This window comes from Eulemur rufifrons, chromosome 1 (genome assembly GCF_041146395.1).
Source record: "Eulemur rufifrons isolate Redbay chromosome 1, OSU_ERuf_1, whole genome shotgun sequence".
NCBI classification, from domain to species: Eukaryota; Metazoa; Chordata; class Mammalia; order Primates; family Lemuridae; genus Eulemur; species Eulemur rufifrons.
In genome coordinates, this window is record NC_090983.1 from 71,743,394 (window position 1) to 71,765,748 (window position 22,355).

A 22,355-nucleotide genomic window follows, 5' to 3' on the forward strand; every position below is an offset into this window, starting at 1 on the left:
TTATTTGTCTCTGCAACTTTTTTGTATACCATGTAAGATGTCAATAAGCTTTCCTTTGAGACATTTTCAGGATTATTGAAAGCTAATATATATATTTAGCTTTCGATATTTATTAATATTTATTTTATTTCTCCAAACCTCTCCCTCTCTCTCTTTTTTCTTTTGTTGGATTCTCTAGTGTTACCAACAACTCATTATGGATTTTAAATTTCAATTAAATTGAATGCTATTTCATAAGGCCTAATCCTTCTGTCTTTGAGTGAAGGCCTGTGTAAGTCAAGCCACTCCCGCTTGCAGCCTGACAGCTGTGTGTTTATTGATGCTACTTAGATACAGACATCACACTGTGTGTGACTAAAGGTGACCTACAGTTGCTCCATTTCTTAAAGTTCCTTATGTTTATTTTACTTCATTGTAAAAAGAACAACAAAAAATAACTTTAGAGCCTTCTAAGGGTTAAGTCTACCTAAAATATGGGTCCAGGCTGATTTCATTATTGGTTTTGTGCACGCAGATATTGTACAAAGAGAACTTGAGCACGGGGACCCCCGTACCTGTCACTCCTGAGATCGAGCGAGTCAAACGCAATCAAGAGAACTTTAGCTCGGTATTTCTCAGGGGGGAAAAAATCCCTTAATTCTTATTTAAAATAATAACACATTACAAATGTAAAATTACTAAATTCATATAATGAAAATAATGATGCCAAATATTACCTCATTTTCAACCCAAGTCTAACTTAGTATTTACTTTAGTCCTGGTGTGAAATTTTAATTGCATTTTCTCTAAAACATAGATATTTATTACTTTCCTTAAAAACCTATAATAGTGTTTCCTTCCTCCAATTCTCCTTTAATAACAACAGGTGTTTCTAACTGGTGTGGCACAAGGCAAAAGTAAAATCTAACACTCCTTCAAAAGGACAATGTTAATTTGAATGTTATTTGTATTTATTGTGGTTCTGTTTGATGTATTCTTTGTGTTTGCAGCTCTTCTAAAAAGAATGTGATTGTTAAACATTTTCTTTCAAAGACAACACAGCAATTCACAGTAACTCAGAAATACATACTTACTTGTCTCTGCAACTTTTTTGTATACCATGCAAGATATCAATAAGTTTTCCTTTGAGACATTTTCAGGATTATTGAAAGTTAATATTTATTTAGCTTTCAATATTTATTAATATTTATTTTATTTCCCCAAACTTCTCTCTCTCTCTCCTTCTTTTTTTCTCTCTTTGGGTTCTCTAATTTAGTGTTACCAACAACTCATTATGGATTTTATTAGTAATTTCAGTTAAATTGAATGCTATTTGGTAAGGCCTAATCCTTCTGTCTTTGAGAGAAGGCCTGACAGCTGTGTATATATTGATGCTACTTAGATACAGACATCACACTGTGTGTGACTAACGGTGATCTACACAGTTGCTCTATTTCTTAAAGTTACTTAGGTCTATTTTACTTCATTGTAAAAACAACAACAAAAAATACTTTTAGAGCCTTTTTAAGGCTAAGTCTACCTAAAAGATGGGTCCAGGTTGACCTGATTATTGGTTTTGTGCACACAGATATTGTACAAAGAGAACTTGAGCACGGGGACCCCCGTACCTGTCACTCCTGAGATCGAGCGAGTCAAACGCAATCAAGAGAACTTTAGCTCGGTATTTCTTAGGGGGAAAACAATCCTTTAATTCTCATTTAAAATAATAACACATTACAAATGTAAAATTACTAAATTCACATAATGAAAATAATGTTATCAAATATTACCTCATTTACAACCCAAACCTAATTAGTATTTACTTTAGTTCTGGTGTGAAATTTTGACAGAGTTTCCTCTAAAACATAGATATTTATCACTTTCCTTAAAAACCTATAATGGTGTTTCCTTCCTCCAATTCTCCTTTAATAACAACAGGTGTTTCTAACTGCTGTGGCACAAGGCAAAAGTAAAATCTAACTCCCCTTCAAAAGGACAATGTTAATTTGAGTGTTATTTGTATTTATTGTGGTTCTGTTTGATGTATTCTTTGTGTTTGCAGCTCTTCTTAAATGAATGTGGTTCTGAAACATTTTCTTTCAAAGACAACACAGCAATTCACAGTAATTCAGAAATACAAACTTATTTGTCTCTGCAACTTTTTTGTATACCATGCAAGATGTCAATAAGCTTTCCTTTGAGACATTTTCAGGATTATCGAAAGCTAATATATATATTTAGCTTTCAATATTTATTAATATTTATTTTATTTCTCCAAACCTCTCCCTCTCTCTCTCTTTTTTTTCTTTGGATTCTCTAATTTAGTGTTACCGACAATTCATTATGGATATTAATTTCAGTTAAATTGAATGCTATTTCATAAGGCCTAATCCTTCTGTCTTTGAGAGAAGGCCTGACAGCTGTGTGTATATTGATGCTACTTAGATACAGACATCACGCTCTGTGTGACTAAAGGTGATCTACACAGTTGCTCTATTTCTGAAAGTTACTTAGGTCTATTTTACTTCATCGTAAAAACAACAACAACAAAATACTTTTAGAGCCTTTTTAAGGCTAAGTCTACCTAAAAGATGGGTCTGGGTTGACCTGATTATTGGTTTTGTGCACACAGATATTGTACAAAGAGAACTTGAGCACGGGGACCCCCGTACCTGTCACTCCTGAGATCGAGAGAGTCAAACGCAATCAAGAGAACTTTAGCTCGGTATTTCTTAGGGGAAAAAAATCCTTTAATTCTTAATAACACATTACAAGTGTAAAATTACTAAATTGAAAATAATGATACCAAATATTTCCATCTGTTTTCAACCCAAACCTAATTAGTATTTACTTTAGTTCTGGTGTGAAATTTTGACAGCATTTTCTCTAAAACATAGATATTTATCCCTTTCCTTAAAAACCTATAATAGTGTTTCCTTCCTCCAATTCTCCTTTAATAACAACAGGTGTTTCTAACTGGTGTGGCACAAGGCAGAAGTAAACTCTAACTCCCCTTTAAAAGGACAATGTTAATTTGAGTGTTATTTGTATTTATTGTGGTTCTGTTTGATGTATTCTTTGTGTTTGCAGCTCTTCTTAAAAGAATGTGATTCTTAAACATTGTCTTTGAAAGACAACACAGCAATTCACAGTAACTCAGAAGTACAAATTTGCTTGTCTCAGGAACTTTTTGGTATACCATGCAAGAAGTCAATAAGCTTTCTTTTGAGACATTTTCAGGATTATTGAAAGCTAATATATATTTTGCTTTCAATATTTATTTTATTTCTCCAAACGTCTCCTTCTCTGTCTTTTTTCTTTCTTTGGGTTCTCTAATTTAGTGTTACCAACAATTCATTATAGATAATAATTTCAATTAACTTGAATGCTATTTGGTAAGGCCTAACCCTTTTGTCTTTGAGAGAAGGCCTGACAGCTGTGTGTATATTGATGCTACTTAGATACAGACATCACACTCTGTGTGACTAAAGGTGATCTACACAGTTCCTCTATTTCTTAAAGTTACTTAGGTTTTATTTCATCATAAAAACAACAACAAAAAATACTTTTAGAGCCTTTTTAAGGTCAAATCTACTTAAAAGATGGGTCCGGGTTGATTTGATTATTGGTTTTGTGCACACAGATATTGTACAAAGAGAACTTGAGCACTGGGACCCCCGTACCTGTCACTCCTGAGATGGAGCGAGTCAAACGCAATCAAGAGAACTTTAGCTCGGTATTTGGGAGAAAGCTCCTTTAACTCCGTATTAAAAAATAATAATTTCTCTCAAACAAAACTTCTCGTTATTAGTCCCTTTATAATAATCAATTTAACAAAATCTTTTTTTTAAATCTCACCAACTGAATCCTTCCATTTTTCAGATCTCCTACTCACCATGTGATTCTAATGTTTTATACTTTCTATAACAGTCCCTTGAAATTTTTAATTGGTTTCTTTACTTCTTTTTCACCTTAATGTTACTGTTGGGACTTTTGAAGTTAACTGATTTCCAAAAAAGAAAAACCGAACACCGAAGCTCTTATTTACTTGGAACACTTTTATCTGATCTTTCTGGGTGAGCTGTTCCAAGAAAAGATACTGGATTCCAAGCCACATGTAGAAATAGTGGCTCTTGCTTGGGAACAGGGGTTACCTTAACACAGATTATATTCGAGTAAACAGGAGCAGGGAGAAGGAACATCACTCAACCTTGGGACCAAAGCAATCTTATTTTAATGCTTGTAAATAAGCTATTTCATGAATAGAAATCTAACACTTCTGATGTTTTTTAAAATACACGTATCAGATCATGAGTTTATATTTAATGTTATTTTCTTTTTAATTAATATTGTTGTTGTTGAAAAACTCTATAATACACAAATAGTCTGTGAAACTTGTATGTAAGGATCTTAGGTTCATTTATGCCTGAGAAGGAGAATCAAACGTCATTAGGAAATTTTAGCTGTATTTTTTTGGAGGGTGGCAACAGGATTAATCCAAAGTACTTTTAATTGTCAGTTTAAATATTTTCTAAACGTTTGATTCTTTCACATAATTAGATCAGTAACTTTCTTTGGTCCCACTGTCTTTTTGTTTTGTTTGTTTTTAATTACTATTCACTAACAATCGTTCAATTTTGTTAAATTTTCAATGTAAATTAATATGTCTTTTGGAATGTTATATTCATTGCTTTCCCTGTGGGTTTATTATTATTATTATTCCTTTTATTGAAAGGCCTGCATCAATTTTTAAAACTGTTTGTAAATTATTTTCCTTTATATTAGAGTAAGTATATTATTGTTCCTATCTATTTGAAACCTTAATGATCTTCATGGTCCTGGACAACTTCTATTTTTTTTGAAGTAACCATTTGTGTTAATTTTTACATAGGTTGCATTTAGACAAAATTGTCCAGTGGTGCAAAGGCCTTTTAGATACTGTGGAAAATAAACATAAACAATACCATATATTAAAATATCAACTTTTAGACCTGACCATCTCTAACAACTTGAACTTATTCAACAAAGACCAATTTTGCTATATTGTATAGATTTGGTCTGAGGTTTTAAATATCTGTTATACTGTAAGACATTCAGTGTAGGGAAAATAAATATTTGCTAATCTAATTTAAAAAATAATTTTTTTCTATGGTTCACTGAGCATTTTAGTGCTCCTATGAAATAATTTATATTTTTTCCCTTAAATCCTAACATAGGCAATAAACGCTTACATTTGATTTTAGAGTAAAAAGATGAACATCAAATAGACTGGCACATCAGCTAAAGAAATATAAAGCATATTTTCACCCAGATCTGTGCCTGCATGGAGAGGTTGACCCAGTGAATTTGTTTTTCCTGTTTCATGTCTATAGTCTCATGCTAGGTTCCCTACAAGATGAACGAAAGGGCTGTTTTGACTGCTCTTGTTTTTTCTGGATGCTTTTTGTGTTATACAGGTGTTGTATAAAGAAAACGTTGGAAAAGGGATTCCGATCCCCATCACTCCAGAGATGGAGAGAGTCAAACACAATCAAGAAAACTTTAGTTCGGTATTTAAAAAAAAAAAAATCCCTTTAACTATTTTTAAAATGTTTTAAAAACATTAATGGCTAGGTTTTTAAAAATCTAATCAACTTATCCCAATAAAAAAAATCTGAGTCGTGTTGTTCCCAACTTAATGCTGCCATTTCCTATGAATTGGTTTCCCCGTTCTGGTTAAATATTAATACAATCATTTGACTTAATTTTAAAAAGTGTCCAATATTATATTCCAGCTTTTAAAAACGTAACATTTTCAGCGTCTAAGCATCTATATTATCCTGCTTTGGCAAATTTGATCTGAACCTAAAGCTTAAAAGAATTTATTATGCAAAGATCCTATTGTTGGCCTCATTTCCTGTTTTAACCTCTGTCTCTACTGGAATTTGTATAGATATTTTGAAGTTTCTCTTTTTTTAGCATCTTATCATTGCTCTCCGTTTGCCTTAAACATAATTCTTCCCAATGTAGTCACCCAAGCTAAAAATTAAATAGTTTGACTTCTTTTGAAAGTGAACAAAAGAAGATTTGTATGTATGCATCTTTATACATAAAATGTTTGTAAACCCCAAATATCCTTATGTGATTCATTAATAGTATTTTCAAAGCAAAAATAACTTCCTTCATTTTGTTTCTGTCTCTTGTCTGTTTCTGTGTTTTTCCCTCCTCGTAACAAGCTGGGGAAGACTAACGTTCCCTTCATTGCTCAGTGCTGCAGAGATGAGTATGAACAACAAAGATAACAAAACTTTCTTTTCGTATTTCTTAGCTTTAGCTGCTCTTTCCTGTATTCCTTTGCTTTTGAAGATGTCTTTAGGCTCACACAGGTTGAGTCTAAAACCTTTGGTGTTTCACTTCTTCTAACTCATTTTCTTCCTCCCTCTCCTCCTACTCCCAACCGTGCCAAAGCAGAGGGAAAGGGACTGATTGCTCTCTTTTTTTGTTCTGGATGCTTTCCTATCACACAGGTGCTATACAAAGAAAACCTGGGGACAGGAATTCCAATCCCCATCACTCCTGAGATGCAGAGAGTCAAACACAATCAAGAAAACCTTAGCTCGGTATTTTGGGGGGAAAAAAAAAAGATGCCGCCTGACTTTAGGCTTAAACTGATCCTTAACATTTATTCTTTTTTTACCCACTTCCCTTCCTTTGCTTCTAATGTATTGTAGCAAAAGAATATACTTTTTAATTTCTATAATAGTTAATTTTGATTTTTACTTCATCTGATATTTATTAATATAAACATTTAAGAAAAATTGTCTTTAATTTGTGTGGAGCAAAACCGAGTTCTAACAATCTCCAATCCCTATGTGATTGTGTAGGAGGCACCATGCTCCTAGAAGTGAAAAAATTAACGTGGGTGACTCTGACAGCCCTTCCCCAGCAGCTGAGGTCCTTGCTCCCCTTGGGGACAGCATCCCCATCCCAATAACGGCTTCTGTAAAAGTGTTACACAGTATGTGGCATCTTGTCAGCTATAACTTCTGTCTCCTTGGACTACTGTTATTTGTCACAAGGACGTTGACCTCACACTTAATAACCTCCCTACAAATGAAATGTTCCTTATGGTTGTTTTCTGGATGCTCTCTCGTCACACAGGTGTTATACAAGGAAAACATGGGCAAGGGAACCCCTTTACCTGTCACTCCAGAGATGGAAAGAGTCAAACACAATCAAGAAAATATTAGCTCGGTACTTTGGCAAGAAAAGAAAAAAAACTACTTCTTTAATGATTTAAAAAACTACTTTCATGATTTAAAATAATACCTATTAATCCTACTTTTAAAAGACAACTTAAATTTTGTGAATTTCTTTACCACAAGTCTTTCCTTTGGGCTACTCTGAGCCTAACCCCATGATAACAAGATTGCTTTAATCCATAATTTAAACTTCTAATAGCAAGAAGTAACAGATTTTCCTATAAAACATCCTTTTGCTTATCTCTCCCCAAACTTACTCCCTGTCCACTATCCCCAAGGTCTTTTTGTTTTAGGTACTCTTGAAATTTGGGATGGGGAGGTACTTTTTCTTTGAATATTCGAATAGTTAGTGATTTTGTTGTGTTTTCTTTCTTTCTTTCTTTTTTTTTTTTTGGAGACAGAGTCTTGCTCTGTCGCCCCAGCTAGAGTACAGTGGCGTCATCATAGCTCACTGCATTCTCAAACTCCTGGGTTCAAGCGATCCTCCTGCCTCAGCCTCCCTAGTAGCTGAAGATGCAGGCCCCTGCCATCACAGCTGGAAAATTGTTTCTATTTTTAGTAGAGGTGGGAGTCTAGCTCTTGCTGAGGCTGGTCTCAAACTTCTGAGCTCGCCTCCCAGAGTGCTAGGATTACAGGTGTGAGCCACCACACCCGGCCTGTTGTGTTTTCGTGTTGATGACTTCAGGTTCTAATTTACCCTGTCAGACTTGGGCAAAGAGACCTTGGGAAATATAATCCCTGATCCTCTCCTTCAAGGATAATGATTTAAATTATGACCCAGTAGTGGTTTGGGCAATTGATTGTCAATTTACTTAAGAAAGTGTCACCAGCACAGCTTTTTGTTTTTATCTTTTTTTTTTAACTATTGTTCTTCTTTTGTTTTATCATGGTCTTTAACTGCTAACTGTAGTAAACCATTTCCTGCAAGTTTGTGCTATATAATATTACATAAGTTTATAAATTACCCGGGATTGAGGTTTGTATGGGGACTTCAGCTTTCAGTAGTGAACAACCTTGTTGCCCTCCACCTTTACACTGTCTGCAGGTTTACCCAACACTTGAGCACAGTGCTTCTAAAACAGTAGCATCACAATCACCTGGAGGGGTTTGGGCTGCCAGACTGCTGGGTCCTGCCCCCACAGTTTCTTATTTTGTAGGCCTGGCACAGGGCCAGAGAATTTGCATTGCTAACAAGTTCTCAGGTGACCTTGCTGTGCCAGGGACCCCACTTTGAGAACCACTGCCTTAACAGACTTCTTTGTCTTGAATGCCCTTTCCTAAATCTCCCGTGTTTCCAAGAATGACACTGAGGGGAGACATGGAGGTTGAGGATTTATCATGATGTTTCCTGTTCCTGTTTCCTATTGATTTACCATAATGGTGATATAAGTGCCAAAAACATTTTTCCTGACTGATAAAGCTTGACTTTGTAGGAAACTAATGCAAGAGGCAGAGCACAGAGAACAACAAGGAAAAAGGAGCGGGGAAACCCTCTGCCTTGTCTGAGTGCCCACAATGTTACTGATGTGTCTATGAGAGTTTAAGTGCTACAAAGAGGTCCTGTCACCAGCTGCTACATTGGGAGCAGCCTCAGCCCTCTCAGTGTGATTCAAGCCCGTGCCTGTAACTCCCATTCGGTTATCTGTCAGGGGCTTGACATTCATAGACTAGCGGTGAAATGATGGTGGTCTGTCATCCTTTTGGGAACACCACAGTTGTCTCTTGCAGTCTGCAGGGGTTTCAGGGCAAGGGTCCTAGCCTGGAAATGTGTATCTTGCTCTAACTATGCTCAACTCCCTTTGGAAACATACTGCTTTCCATCTAACCTTGTTGCCCAAATGGTTGGGTACCCTGAGCATCATCCAAAGTTTTCTGTTGTTCCGTTTCCTCTTTTGATAACTGTAACTCTTTTTTTTTTTTTCTTTTTGGCTTTTTGGACCCGTTGGACTCGCATAGGTTTTGTACAAGGAAAATGTGGGGAAAGCCACCCCAACCCCTGTCACTCCAGAGATGCAGAGAGTCAAACGCAATCAAGAAAACATTAGCTCGGTATTGTCTTGAGAAACAAAAGTGCTTTTAATTTTGCAAAGTAACCCCTGCAGTTTGGCCGGCTCCTAACCCCATCCCAGGCTAAAAACAAACAAAATGCCAGTTATATTTGCATCTAAATATTATGCTACATGTATTTTTGCCATTAGCTATCTTTTAAGCTTTCTTTTTGAGAGCTGATCTCATTAATAATAGTAATAGATTAAACATAGCATTTTCCCCCAAATTACATTATATATAATAGTAAATATTGCTTCCTAGTGACTTTCGGGTACCACTTTGTATCTCACAGGTGTTATACAAAGAGAACCTGGGGAAAGCAACCCCTACACCCCTTACTCCTGAGATGGAAAGAGTCAAACGCAATCAAGAAAACTTTAGCTCGGTATTTCAGAGAGGAAAAATAAATCATTAAAATTTTAACAAGACTGGCAAACATGGTTATACCACTAATTTATCTCACAGTGTTTCCAAAACCTTTGTGTATCTTTTAAAATTCTTCCTTGTCCACTTAAAAACAACAACCCAACCCTACCAGCTCACACTGATTTTACTTCTTTCTTAATCTTTTGCTTTGTACTGTAACATTTTAATGGCTTTCTCTTCCTGAGGTGTTTCTTATAGAGTGTGATATAATTGAGCCGTAACACCAGCTAAATGATGACTTTTGTGAACTGGTTTTCTGCTCTCTGATACCTGGATGCTCTTTTGGCTCCTCTAGGTATTGTACAAAGAGAATATGAGAAAAGCAACTCCGACACCTGTTACTCCAGAGATGGAGAGAGCTAAGCGCAACCAGGAAAACATTAGCTCGGTATCTTCTAGGATTAAAAAGAAGTAGTGTAACAACTTGGAAAATAACATTTTAACATCATAAAAACATGCCTTTCTTATTCAACTGAAAAACACACTAAAATTTAAAAGAGAGAAATGCAACATCTTGGAAAATAACATTTTAACACCATAAAAATATGCACTTCCTTATTCAACTGAAAATTTACACTAAAATTGACATAACTATGCTTTTAAATTCCAAATGATCATACTAAACATAACAAGTTAATTGCCCATATTTTCTCTCCCCTTTTACTTTACTAGAGGGAGGTTTATATAACCGACTATAACAAATTTACTTCCTAACATTCTCAATCTTTTGCTCTTTAAGATATTTTATGAAATGGGTAATACTCTGAAATAGATGTCTTTTTTGGCTTTGATGTTTTGGGTTTTTAGTGTCTGGAGGACTTTGATTTCTATGTTAGCATACTGGTTTATGAAATCTGGACTTAACCTAAGAAAAATGATCACTTGTTTTAAAAGATGGTTCTTTCAAATTCCCTTCAGTATCAGATTTGGTGCCAAACACCATCAAATATGCTGGTGCTGATGTTATAATTCCTAGCAGATCCAAGAGGCCATTTTCTTTCTTTTCCTTTCAAAATTATATGGTGCCCCTTATCCTTTGAAAATGAAAGTTTTCAAATATCCTTTGAAAATGAAAGTTTCATTTTCAAAGTCAAAACGAGTCTTTTCTGCTTCAAACCCTCCCCGTCCTCAGGCCCGTCCCATTGTTGGCCATGTGTCTCCCTGGGTCTTTTCAGTTGGCTCAAGCCTCCCTCTCCAGCTCCTTCCACGTCCACCTGTGGGAAAGGCTTTGAGGCTTCAGAATTAGGACTGCACCATAACCAGTACTCATTCATGGTCTCTCCTCGATCAGGTTCTTTATTCTGATAGCTTCCGGAAACAAATACAAGGCAAAGCTGCCTATGTGTTGGATACCCCCGAGATGAGACGGGTGAGGGAGACCCAACGGCACATCTCAACGGTGAGTTAGGAATTTTCTAGGATTGGTTGGCCAGCCCACTGGAACAGGTACAAAGGGAAACGGTCCCATCATCGTATTTTCATAAAGTGAATTCATGACATTTCAGGTGAAATATCACGAAGACTTTGAGAAACACAAGGGGTGCTTCACACCAGTGGTAACGGATCCCATCACTGAACGAGTAAAGAAGAACACGCAGGACTTCAGTGACATTAACTACCGAGGTATTCAAAGGAAAGTGGTAGAAATGGAACAAAAACGGAATGACCAGGATCAGGAAACTATCACAGGTAATGGACCCTGGGTGGGTGGGGGGAATCAACTTTGAGGAGAGTAGAACAAAAGTGACATTATCTACATCAAGTCCAAGTATAAAGGACCTAAATCTGTTTTCATTAAGTGTGCAAGCTATTATCTCACGGCTTGCAAAACTGACATCTTTTTCACCTCATCTTTGCTCTCCTCTGACGTGCCCCCAAGCTGAATAAGAGTGATTCAATCCTCTGTGGTTGTTTAAATTCATACCTGGGTTTTCAATTTATTGGAAAAGTCCAAGAACACCAGTTCTGATCATTGGTTTCCCTTTCAGGTTTACGTGTCTGGCGTACTAATCCTGGTTCAGTTTTTGACTATGATCCAGCAGAAGACAACATTCAATCCCGAAGTTTACACAAGATTAACGGTGTGTTATGCTGCAAAAGGCTTACCACATACACATCACCATTTGGTGGGCTAGAGTCAATGACTTTTAGGCTCTGAAGTTCTTTCCCTCCAGGATGTTCAATTTTCTGAGTTGCCCATTCAGCATAAAACAACAACACCACAAAAACCTCGACTAGTAGGCCAAACTCATTTTCTAGACAAGTTCAAGTTAGGAAAAGATTTTTTTTCATTGCCTCAGTGCATGTCTCCTTCAGGCCCCATTATTGTCATTTCTTTTTTTTTTTTTTTCCCCTAAAGAAAAAAAAGTAGTAAATCTTTCTATTGGAACAATAATGAAAATAAAATACATAGGCAAAGAGAAGAAAATGAATTCAACCTTTAGGAACTTTCTGAGCTCTCTTGCATCAAGGGTAATCATTCATTCAATAAAACAGGCTGCACGCCTTTATGCCTTCTATTCATGTTAAAAAGTAGAATAATATGTAATACCAGACCTCAGAGGATTTACACTCTAGTGTACGGATGAAGAGAGACAAGTAAATCCCATGCAATTTTAAAGGTCTGCCTACAGTATTGTGGGAATACAGAGAAAGAGTATCTAAATTAATTCGGAAGTTAGGGAGGACTTTCTGGAAAAGTTGGGGATAAAGTTTGAATGTGAATATTACTATCGATTCCTTTTGGTGAGCCAGGAAAATGGGCAGGGTGAAGGTAGTTACGGCCAGACTCTCGGATTTGAAACCTGGCTGTGCCACTTAACTGCTATTTATTTAGGCTCTCCTCTGTAATATCAGGATGGCAACCATACAACAGAAGAGTTATGATGGTTTAATCCACAGAAAACTACTTAAAACTATGCTTGGTGAAAAATAACAATCACCGAGATTCCATTACTGTTAGGCATTACTACCATAGAAATTTCATCTCTGCTACATCTCTCCCAATCACCTCTCTCGCAGTCCAAGCTCAGCGAAAGGGCCGAGAGCAGTCACGATCTGTCAGCGCTCTGAGCATCAGTGGGGGTGAAGAGAAGTCTGAGCATTCGGACCACCACCTCTCCACCTATAGCGACGGAGGCATCTTCTTCTCTGCAACCTCATCAGGTACAAGCAGATGGCACTGACTTTGGCAGTCACGGCCAGCTAGCTCACTGACAGTATAAGAGATGCTCTGAGTAAAAAAAAAAAAAAAAAAAAATTTATTCTTTCTTTTAATGAGAAAAGACTAGAATTGTGGAGGGTCACATGAAGTTAGATGCTTCATTTTCATTAATTTTATTAGATCCTCTCTTCTTGGAAATCATTCTTTCTAAGTTGAGGAAAAAGACAACACTGCTCAGCTGCTAAACACAGCTAATTGATGTCTAGCCAGGGTTTCTTCTTATAAACCATTCCCCCGTTCTTTTCAGCTTATAAACATGCAAAAACTACAGAACTCCCACAACAACGATCATCTTCAGTTGCTACCCAACAGACAACGGTATCCTCCATCCCATCTCATCCATCTACTGCTGGAGTAAGTAAATAATAAAGAACTCACTCAAATCATTCTTATTTTTTGATATGTGCAAAAACAATTATAGCTATTCTGGTCTTTTTTTTTTTAATCAATCCTTCTATTTTATATAATACTCTTTTACTACATATCTCATGTTAATGTTAATCACAAAACATTCATTACCAAATCCAAAATAATGAAAAACCATTATTCAATGATTAAAAAAAAACAAAAAACTAGAGCAAAACATCAGTTTGGGCTCATTGGCCTCACACGATCTTAAACTAAACATGTGCCACTTGGAATCATTCTTTAAAAATGTCACACACAAGCACTGGAGCCCCCTCGGCAATGAGGCTACGCGCCCCGACGTGCGGCGCGCAGAGATGACGTAGCGGGAACCATTTGGACAGTTATTTGGTTCCGTGCTTCCGGAGTCCTCCTTTAATCTTCGATCTGGGTCCCTGCTGATAAGAAGAGCTACTGAAAAGGTCGTAATACCACAGTTCAGAAGAAAGAAGCGCCAAGTAATCAAGAAAATGCCTCCTCTTGAAACAGATATAGTGGTGCAAACAGAAGAGGTAGAAAGGGTTGAGACTCGTATAATACAGACTCTTAAAGACTTAACGCACAATGATAAAGAGGGTAATGTCAGAGCGCTTGGAAAGTATCAGGGAGTTGAGAGGGTTAACAGAAATGTGCAAGCTGGATTGGCCACAAAATCAAATTACTGAAGTAAATGCAAAACAAGACAAAGTCTCACAGAACGCAGAGAAAAGGGGGAAAGAAATTAAGAAGAGAGGAGAAAAAGAAAGATCAAGAGGGCTGGTCCAGGAGATACAATCTATGCATAATATAGGACTACCTGAAACTGAGGACAAAGGAAATGGAGCTGAAACAATAATTAAGGAACTAATTAAAGAAAATATTCCAGAATTGAAGAATGAACTAGATCTACAGGTAGAAACAGCTCACAGGGTACCTTTAAAAATTAATGAAAAGAAAGCAACACCTAAACATATCCTGGTGACATTTTTAAATTACAAGGATAAAGATAAAATTTTGCAAGCATCCAGAGAAAGCAGATTACCTATAAAGGGACAAAAGTCAGGCTGACCTCAGATTTTGCTCTTACAGCTCTAAATGCTAGAAGACAATGGAACAATATCTACAGAGTTTTAAGGGAAAATAATTTTGAGCCAAGAATTATATACCTTGCCCAGTTACCATTTCTGTACGAAGGCTACTGGAAGACATTCTCAGATATGCAGGGGTTAAGAAAGTATATCAACCAAGAACGTTCCTTGAAAATTTTGCTTTATGATTTACTGCAGTCAAGAAAGAGCCAGAATTAAAATAAGTAGAGAGGCAGTTGTTTGAAAGAATTAATGGTAAACACTAAAACTAGTTAAGGAATATTGTTTAAATTTTTATATATAGACTATTAAGCCCGGGCACGGTGGCTTACACCTGTAATCCTAGCACTCTGGGAGGCCGAGGCGGGTGGATCGTTTGAGCTTAGAAGTTTGAGACCAGCCTGAGCAAGAGCGAGACCCCGTCTCTACTAAAAATACAAAGAAATTATATGGACAACTAAAAATATATATAAGAAAATATTAGCCGGGCATGGTGGCACACGCCTGTAGTCCCAGGTACTCAGGAGGCTGAGGCGAGAGGATTGCTTGAGCCCAGGAGTTTGAGGTTGCTGTGAGCTAGGCTGACGCCATGGCACTCACTCTAGCCTGGACAACAGAGTGAGACTCTGTCTCAAATAAATAAATAAATAAAAATAAATATAGACTATTAAAACTAAATACAAAAATAGAAATGTAAGCTGGGTCTAAAATTTCAGTTTAGATAGATTTAAACGGTGAAAGGGCATGGCAGATGTTCAATATATTGGTATATTGGACAAATACTGTTTTATTTTCAGCATGTAGTATTGTAAAGATACACATGTTCTTAAGCTAAATGTAAGTAAAATGAAAGGGTTTTGTCACTGTAGACAGGACAGACAGAATTATAGGATTCTAAATGTAATCTGTCAAAATTGGAAAACAGTCAGTACAGGTTTTTTCTCCTTGTTTTTAATTATAAGGGGGAAAACATAGCAAGTTTTCCATAATATTAATACTGATTGGGGAGAGCTATAGATAAAACCTTGTAGTATGTATGTGTTGGATGGGGAAGAACAATAGTTACTGCATCATATAGTAGTTCATGTAAGTAAATTTGACATTGAAATAAGTGTTAGGGTCAAAAATAGAATATATACATTCCAATTTTTTGGATTACAGAGGAAATGGTAAGAAAACAAGAAAACAGCAAAAGAAGAACAGTAAGGAAGCATTAAAATTAGCATATAATAGATTGACAAATGTACAGATGAGTTATACTCAACTGATTAGATATCCCTGTTAAAAAAATTGAAATTGGGTAAAAAAATCAGTCTCTAACCTGGGATACCCACATTTGTTTAAAACAAAGGATAAAAGGATTTAAAGATAATAGAAACTCTAGGGCATAGAAATGGAAATAGCAACATTTTTTTATTGGACAGAATCCAAGCATATCACATGATGTTTTGTATAAAACATACAGTACAGGATGTAACATTCAGGAGACTTTATGTGATAAATAACATGGCATTCATATGTAAAATAAATGTGCCATATCTTGATGTGGGTTGTAGTTTTATGTAAATAAACATACATGTATTTTAAAACATGTACATGTAAAATTAGTAAATTTTATGTACTTAAAATTCATTGAGTAATCCTTCAAATAGAGAATATATCAAAAAAAAAAAAAAAAGGATGGGTATACAGGCCAGGTGTAGTGGCTCATGCCTGTAATCCCAATACTTTGGAAGGCTGAGGTGGGAGGATTGTTTGGGCACCATAGCAAGACCCTGTCTGTACAAAAAATTTAAAAATTAACTAGGCATGGTGGCCCAGCTATCAGGAGGCTGAGGCAGGAAGATCACTTGAGCCCAGGAGTTCAAGGCTGCAGTGAGCTATGATTGTGCCACTGCACTCCAGCCTGGGCAACAGAGTGAGACCCTGTCTCTGAAGAAAAAAAAATGTGCACACACATACACATGCCATATCTTAGATCTCCCCTATTCATATATATTGAAAAAGGAAGCCAAATCATGTTCACAACTCACCAGGCTACTTTGAAACCTTTAGTTTAGGCTGGGCGTGGTGGCTCACACCTGTAATCCTAACTTTGGGAGGCTGAGGCAGGAGGATCGCATAAGGTCAGGAGTTCAAGACCAACATGAGCAGGAGTGATACCCTGTCTCTACTAAAAATAGAAAAACTAGCCAGGCATCATAGCGTGTGCCTGTAGTCCCAGCTAATCGGGAGGCTGAGGCAGGAGGACCACTTGAGCCCAAAGTGGCCGCACCATTTTACACTCCTACCAGCAGTTGATGACAAATCCAATTTCTCCACATCTTCTCTAACACCTGTTGTCTGTGTTTTTGTTTACCACCATTCTGGCACGTGCAAAGTGGACCTCATTGTGGTTTTGATTTGCATTTTCCTCATGACTATAACGATGTTGAGCATCTTTTCATGTGCTTATTGGGTGGCTATTTGTATATCTTCTTTGGAGAACTGTCTATTCATCCTTTGCCTTTTTTTTTTCTTCTTTTGGTGTTGAGTTGTAGGAGTTCTTTATATGTTCTAGATATTAATTCCTTATCATATATATGATTTACAAATAGTTTCTCCTATTTTGTGTGTTCTTTTTACTTTCTTGGTGGTGGTTGCATATTGTCTTTTGTGCAACTTAGGTTTGTGGAGCAAGTCATGAAGGATCTTACAATTGAGTGTGTTTGGGTTAATTGTTGCAAATCCAACATATAATGTTTTTCCCTCTTTTCCATCCTCACGAATAGAAAATCTTCCGTGCCATGTACGACTATATGGCTGCAGATGCCGATGAGGTGTCCTTCAAAGATGGAGATGCTATCATAAACGTCCAGGCTATTGACGAAGGCTGGATGTATGGCACCGTGCAGAGGACTGGCAGGACCGGCATGCTCCCAGCCAACTACGTTGAAGCTATTTAGGCATTTCGGAGCATCACACTTGTGTGCAGCACCTACAGATCCTGCAGTTGACATTTCAGTTTAGACTTTCCACTCTTACACAAGTTCTCAAGCTGCCTCTGGTTATTCAGTGTCAATATGATTTATGGTAGTACCATCCTTCTTCCTTTAGGTTTTAAAATAAGTTTAATTTCGGAATAGACATTTTAAAAGATTCTGCAATGTTATATTATTGCTGTATCAACCCAGAGTCTTTCTCTGTCATAAAAATGGTTATTTCTCTACTAAAACAGAGATTCTGAACATGCCAAACACATTAAAGGAAAAATGGCAGAGATATTCACCTTTTCCTTGCTTACTAATTGCTAATGCTTGTATTTCTAATCTAATTTTGAAATTATAAAGCTGATAGTCAATATAAACTGGTGATAAACTGGTAACTAATAAAATCTATAATTCTGCAACATACCCTGCTGATGAAATGAGCATTGTTTTTTAATGGTTTTAAGATCTACCAATAAAAACATTCATTAAAGCAAATCCTTTACAAACACTATAAAACGTATCTAAATTTTTACAAAATATCCTGTTAAAAATGCACAAGAGAAGACATGCTCAAAATCCTATCCATACTTGCATTCAGCAAGCTTCTCTTATAGCTTTAGGAACAGCAGTGGGATCAGGAGATGTTTTCCATCTGCACCTGGTGGGCTGGCAGTATGTGGCAAAGGGTGGAGAGACACCAATAATGGCTTAATGCTAAAGTTTATAGGCTACTTCGCCAAAAGCAAAAGATCCGTCCCTGCAACTTTAGAGCTATAGCAATGCTACTGTCTCGGGCTTTTTAAAGTGTCTCTGAGACTCACAAGGAGTGCTCTAGTGAAGAGAGTGCACACACTTGTGAATGATCAGGGGTACACTTGTCTGCCAGGCACTGTGCTAGATGCTGGGGTTCTAGTGATGAACAAGAGACAGTTGGCATCCTTGGGGAGTCTTGGAGTCCCAAGAAAACACAGACCATGCTTAAGCATACTGATGGTGGGAGAGACAGCCACTCACTCCAGCAGGGGTGGGAAACCTGCAGCCTTAAGGCCACATGTGGCCTTCTGGGTCCTTAAGTGCAGCCTTTTGACTGAATCCAAATTTTATTTTTTTAGACTAGTCAAGTGCAGTAGTGAGAAGGGGGGAAAGTAGTAGAACAAGGAGTTCAATCTGTAACTGTGAACAATCAAGTGAGATAACTACCTTCGGACAAACCACTGAATCCAAATTTTACAGAACAAATCCTAGAGGTGCAGCAGAGAAAGAGGAAGCTTTTCTTGCCTCCTTTGGTGCTTAAAAAAGAACCATCTTGAAATCAGAAAGTGGCAGGTTCCCCACTTCCGCATGGCTAAGCGGATTCCCTCCCACCCCCATCCCCAACTTTTGGAACACCTAAAACCATATGCTGTCTCGGCTCCAACGGACTGACTTAGTATTTAATTTCCTATTTACTTTGAGGGTCTGCCAAGCACACTTTGCAGTTGCTATTACAAATAAAACAAAACAGAATAAAAATACAACTTTTTTCTCTTAATCCTAGATTTCTCTTTAAAGTTTGGAAAATTTTAAACCTACATTTGGCAGTCTGTATCCTTGCGTTTCATGTCCATAGATTTAACCAAGCATGGATCAAAAATATTCAGAAAAAAAAAATGGATGGTTGCGTCTGTACTGAATAGGTAATTTTCTTGTCGTTATTCCCTAAACAATACAGTATAACAGCTACAATATTTACATAGCATTTACATTGTATCAGATATTATAAGTAATCCAGAGATTATTTAAATTGTACAAGAGGATGTACACAGGTCATATACAAATACTATGACATTTTATTAGGGACTTGAGCATCTGTGAATTTTGGTATCCAAAGGGCTGGTGGTGGGGTCCTGGAACCAATCTCCCACGAATACCAAGGGATGACTGCACACACAAAAGTCTAGAATCTTCCACCACCTCAAAAATTATCAACTCATGGTTAATCTTGTTTCCTCTCCATCCCACAAATACTCTCCTTTCATTACCTTAAAAGTGAATCCTATTAGTCGCATTTCAGTGTGCATCTCAAAAGACTCTTAAAACAATCACAACAAAATTAACACAACTTAAAAATTTGCAATCAAAATATAATGTTCAAATTTTCCTGTTCATCTAATTTTTCCAGCTATCTGCTTGTGCCTGCATTTTTGTCAGCACAATGGTACTGGGAAAGTTCTTTGTAAATATCTCCACCACCACAGACTCACAGGACTGTAAGGCTGCAAAGAGCCTCAGTGACCAGACAGTCATTCCATCTCAAGAGGTTATAAAAGGGAGAAGTTACGTCTATAGGGTACACCTGAGCCAAATCTCACACCCTAATAAACGTGTTATGGGTTGTACTGTGTTCCTGCAAAAATCATGCTTAAACCCTAACTCCCAGTGCCTCAGCATGTTGACCCTATTTAAAAATGGGGTTGTTACAGCTGTTATTAGTTAAGATGAGGTCATTATAGTGAGCCCTCATCCAACAGACCAGGTGTCTTTAGAAAAAAGAAATTTGGACAAATAGGCAAACAGGAAGAGTATTAACGTGAGGATGAGGACAGACTGGGACTTGCTTCTACATGCCAGAAATGCCAATATTACCAGCAAACTACTCCAGAAAGCTAGCTAGGGGAGACGCATGGAACAGATTCTTCCTCACAACCAGCCCTTAGAAAGAACCAATCCTGCTGATACCGGAATAGTGAGACAGTACAGCTCTGTTAAGTCACTTGGTTTGTGGTACTCTCTGATAGCAGTTCTAGTAAACTAACACAGTATCTTCCAGCACAGTTTATCTCCTTTTAAAATTATGAAGCCTGGCTGGGCGAAGTGGCTCACGCCTGTAATCCTAGCACTCTGGGAGGCCAAGACGGGTGGATCGTTTGAGCTCAGGAGTTCGAGACCAGCCTGAGCAAGACCGAGACCCCCGTCTCTAATAAAAACAGAAAGAAATTATATGGACAACTAAAAGTATATACAGAAAAAATTAGCTGGGCATGGTAGCACACGCCTGTGGTCCCAGCTACTCGGGAGGCTGAGGCAGTAGGATTGCTTGAGCCCAGGAGTTTGAGGTTGCTGTGAGCTAGGCTGATGCCACGGCACTCACTCTAGCCTGGGCAACAGAGCGAGACTCTGTCTCAAAAAGAAAAAAAAAAAAAAAAAAAGTCTAAAATTATGAAGCTTTTCCTTAGCTGTCACCAAGGTGCCATACTAAGGTGAGACCTTCACTTCATCTGGAGATCAGCCCACACCAAGGCCTCCATCTCCAAGCTAGCCTGCACCTATTCGGCCCTCAATCCACGAGATCATGTGACTGACATGAAGGATAACGTCCCATTAAAGCAGGTGGTATAAATGTTGACCCTTTATGGCCTACCTTGTTTGCAAAGGCCCCGGCCAATCACATTGGGAGCCTTGTGTACAATGTAGGGGCTGGTGGACGTGTGCAACAGTCAAACCAGCCTGAGCGAGACCCCCCATCCCTAGAGAAAAATTAGCCGGGCATGGTGGCAAGCACCTGTCGTACCAGCTACCCAGGAGGCTAAAGGAGGATTGCTTGAGCCCAGGAGTTACAGGTTGCTGTGAGCTATGACGACGCCACTGCATTCCAGCCTGGGCAACAGAGAAACCCTGTCTCAAAAGTCTGTGGAACCCATAAAACCATGAATAAATCAGAGACCCTCTATGGTTAAAAGGTGAGCCATAAAAGGGGCAAAAGAATATGAATCGTGTTTGTGGAGGGATACAATGTTCACTTTATCTTGGTATTTGAATTATGCTATTCATACTAATTTCAGGCCTCACTAAAACAAACAACAAAACCCTGCAAATGTAGCAAATGAAAACAAGCACCACAATTTCATTTTTATAGTTTTATTTTTCAGGTAAAAGTGCATTTCTTAAAAAATGTTTCAATATCCAGTTTCATTTGGCAAGTGATAACAGTCAACTCTCAATGGGTCATGAAAGGTTTTATTATGGATCATACACAGATTCTCCTGCCCTAGAAATCATCATAGTGAACCACAAATACTACCTGTAAGTGTAGGTTTGCTTCAAACATTATACAAAGCATTACATAATCAAATAAAACCGCACCATTATTTCACATCTACTAGTGCAGGTAAGTGAGGAATGAACGGGTACTTGTTAAGTTTCAACTTAAATCATTTTAAAGACTTATCAAATATAAATATTTTGTGAATGTAAAACTAGGCTCTCTTAGGAAGAGTTTACCAAGTGATGGGTTGAAAAATATTACAGGGTTAATAAATGACTGATTTGGCTTCTATCAGTCTTTTCCTAAGTGCGTTATCAGTCAGGTCTATCCACAGGAGGTAGTGTGAAGATAGGTCGAAAGTAACTGATAACTCAGCTCACAAAGCAAACTCCTATACCCCAATTTATTTCACAGTTGTGATTTAACCTATAATGCCAGATGCCTTTCCCTCAGACCATCAAGGTTCCTTAATAACATGGCAAATAACAAAACTACAGTTTCAGAGTTTAGGTAGGAGAAAGAAGTGTACTTAGAAAGTACTAGCATCTCCTTGTACATATGTATTTGAGCAATAGTAGAAGAAATAAATGAAATCAGGGGAACACATTTTATCAAATAAAATCTAATAGAGGTAACAAATTAAGCAATCAAGATGCCATCCACCAGCAAGAAGCAAATAACCAGACTACATGCCGAGTATAAGCAAAGCCATCCTCTGTAATAGGGACTGACAAACTCTGTAAATATTTTAGGTCTTGCAGGCCATACAGTCTCTTTCATATACTGTACTCAGCCACTGTAGCAGGAAAGCAGCCAAAGGTAATATGTAAATGGGCATGGCTGTGTTCATGGGTAGCACAAAAACAGGTAGTCTGTTGACTTCTGCTCTGTAAAAAGCCTTACAAGACTGCTTCAGTTTCTATACTCAAAACTGATTTTGCTCTTAATGTCATTTCCTCTTAGAAAAGTCCT

At 37.4% G+C, this 22,355-nt stretch overlaps 1 protein-coding gene across 2 annotated transcripts in view; it reads left to right on the forward strand.

The window, feature by feature from the left end:
* NEB (nebulin) overlaps nucleotides 1-17,778 on the forward strand; it is a 206,554-nt gene extending 188,776 nt beyond the window's left edge. The window contains exons 141-150 of one of the 2 annotated variants that reach the window (XM_069472708.1): nucleotides 7,120-7,212; nucleotides 9,177-9,269; nucleotides 9,562-9,654; nucleotides 9,991-10,083; nucleotides 10,987-11,094; nucleotides 11,201-11,384; nucleotides 11,684-11,776; nucleotides 12,717-12,860; nucleotides 13,166-13,272; nucleotides 17,162-17,778. In XM_069472708.1, the coding sequence (XP_069328809.1) occupies nucleotides 7,120-7,212; nucleotides 9,177-9,269; nucleotides 9,562-9,654; nucleotides 9,991-10,083; nucleotides 10,987-11,094; nucleotides 11,201-11,384; nucleotides 11,684-11,776; nucleotides 12,717-12,860; nucleotides 13,166-13,272; nucleotides 17,162-17,335 (1,182 nt within the window). In that variant the 3' untranslated portion in view covers nucleotides 17,336-17,778. The remainder of the gene's footprint in view (nucleotides 1-7,119; nucleotides 7,213-9,176; nucleotides 9,270-9,561; nucleotides 9,655-9,990; nucleotides 10,084-10,986; nucleotides 11,095-11,200; nucleotides 11,385-11,683; nucleotides 11,777-12,716; nucleotides 12,861-13,165; nucleotides 13,273-17,161) is intronic. The other variant, XM_069472715.1, reaches the window with a different exon arrangement.
* The last annotated feature ends 4,577 nt before the right edge of the window (nucleotides 17,779-22,355 follow it).